Consider the following 2,500-nt stretch of genomic DNA (forward strand, 5'->3'; position numbering starts at 1 on the left):
CAGGAAATCACTACTCTCCCAAGCCACTGATTATTGCAGAGAGATTCAGATTCCATAAAAGGGCCAGGAAGAGGGCGAATCAGTTGCACAGTTTGTAGCTGTACTGAAACAGTTATCAGAATATTGTGAATTTGGACAGTCCCTCAATGACACCATACGTGACAGATTGGTGTGTGGAAACGACTACTGACCGAGGATAACCTGAAACTGGACACGGCTGTAGAGATAGGTACGTCCATGGAGATGGCTGCCCGAGAAGCACCTCATCAACCCAAGTGCACAAAAGGACCTCTGAGTCCAAGGACAAGGCAACAGCTGGCAGCATCTGATGAGGAAGACGCTGTGCGTGTTCCATCTGTGACGGACAGAGATGATGGATACTGAATCACCCAGTCCTGTCTGAGGTTATGGACATTGTCACTCGTGGGAGGAGCGGACAGATGACTCCGAGCTTGAAACCTTACCTGGCTAGAAGAAATGAGCTATCAGTCCAGTCGGGATGCTTCTGTGGGGCTATTGTGTCATCATTCCACTGCCACTGAGAGAGAAAGTGCTGGACGAGCTCCACTCCGGACACTGTGGGGTGGTGCGAATGAAAGAAATCGCATGCAGTTATTTCTGGTGGCCAGTTCTGGATGCAGCTATAGAGGAGAAAGCAAAGTACTCCTCATGCCAGGAGCTGAGGAACCTGCCACAGCTGGCTCCCTTACATCCATGGGACTGGCCTGAAGAACCATGGCAAAGAGTCCACATACTGTAGACTTTGTTGGGCCACTGGAGAACCACATGTTCTTAATCGTGGTTGATGCTCATAGCAAATGGCCAGAGGTTGCCGTCATGAAAAGCACCTCCTCAGAGAGAACCATTGAAGAGCTGCAATCCATCTTCAGTCGGTTTGGTCTACCACAACAGCTGGTTAGTGATAACGGCCCACAACTAATGTCTGAAGAGTTCAACGGCATTCAGCATATCAAGTCCGCACCGTATCATCCCTCTACTAATAGCCTCGCTGACAGATGTGTGCAGACCATGAAGCAAGTCTTCACACTGTACTCAGTCCCTCAACAGGCGCCTCAGTGCTTTCCTGTTATCGTACCAAAACACACCTCATGCTAGGTGCAAGGTGTCACCCACCTCAGCTATGTTCAAGAGACCGCTTCGCACCCGACTTGACCTCCTGAGACCTCAGAACACAAAAGAGGTTGTCCGCCGCCAGCAGAGAGCTCAAGTGAAGGCGCGAGCGAAAGCCAAACTTTGCAGCTTCACAGGGGGAAACAAGGTTCTCGCGCGGAACTACACAAAGGGCGTTAAGTGGATGCCTGTGACAGTGTCGGCTAAAACAGGACCTGTGTCATACACCGTAGAAACTAGTGACCATCTCGTCTGGAGAAGACACATCGACCAATTGCTCCATACTTCTGGCTCTTGTGGTGAGCCACCCCAGCCAACATCCCTTGCTTCAGAGCTGGAGGGTAACCCAGAACAGTGTCAATCATCCAAAGAACCCCTGAAGCAACCTTCCAGAATGGACACTGATCCAGGCACATCTGAACCTGCTCCAATGCCTATGTCAGGCATCCCTTCTCCCAGACCAGGACTCATGCAGTCCTCATCTAGAGACACTGTGTCTGACTCCCTAGTAGGTCGTACTTATCCCAAGAGAAACAGATGACCTCCTGACAGACTGACCTTGTAGCCTAGAGACTAACCCTTGATATGGGCAGAATAATCCCTGGGGTCTAGTCTGGGAAATGAGGTAGTCTACCCTATTTCCCTAGTCCAGGCAAAAGTTATATAGCTAATACCTGTACAAGTTGTTAGAGTTTATTTGAAATAGAGACTTCCAAAAGAAAATACTGAGAGAGTATAAGTTGTTGTACTTTTGTTAAGGGAACATCAAAAGTAAAGGGGGAGGAATATGTTGTGTATTGACTGGCTTAGTTATCCCTAGTAGCCGAAGTCCCGCCCCCTTGTCTGATATGACGTGCATACGTTATTGTAAGGCAGTTCTGAGTTTACCACTAAAGTGATTCCATGCGCCATTATTCCTGGTTTCATGTCTATCATTTAATAGTTGTTATAGCAAGTTAAATACGAGTATACAAAACCTTCCTCCTCCAGGTGTTCAGTGGGAAGCGCCTCGAGGGCGCTGACTTCCAGCAGGGCCAGCCGGCCTCCTCCTTCCGGAAGCTGTCTCCCACCCCTCCTCCGCTAGGGGAGGCCCTGTCCCCGTGGCCCGAGCCTGGAGGCCTGCCCCTGGGCCAGCAGCTGGCCCTGACCTGCCTGATCCCGGAGAAGGACCTGGCCCTGGGCCAGAAGCTGGGCGACGGCTCCTTCGGCGTGGTCAAGAGGGGGGAGTGGCTCACCCCCGCTGGGAAGGTAAGGGAGGGAGGGAGGGAGGGAGGGAGGGAAAGAGAGAGAGAGAGAGAGAGATGGAGAGGGGGGGGCGACAGTGTAATAGTGTAATAACAGACAGAGTGTAATAACAAGACAGGCAGAG

At 51.0% G+C, this 2,500-nt stretch overlaps 1 protein-coding gene across 1 annotated transcript in view; it reads left to right on the plus strand.

Moving 5' to 3' along the window:
• The window catches only part of tnk2b (tyrosine kinase, non-receptor, 2b), a gene marked incomplete at its 5' end in the record, with an annotated part of 58,903 nt that overhangs the window by 32,128 nt on the left and 24,275 nt on the right, over nucleotides 1–2,500 (plus strand). The window contains 1 exon segment of the mRNA XM_084457877.1: nucleotides 2,122–2,379. Within this exon segment, the coding sequence (XP_084314003.1) occupies nucleotides 2,122–2,379 (258 nt within the window).

This window comes from Borostomias antarcticus (genome assembly GCF_949987555.1).
Source record: "Borostomias antarcticus genome assembly, chromosome: 24".
Taxonomy (NCBI): domain Eukaryota; kingdom Metazoa; phylum Chordata; class Actinopteri; order Stomiiformes; family Stomiidae; genus Borostomias; species Borostomias antarcticus.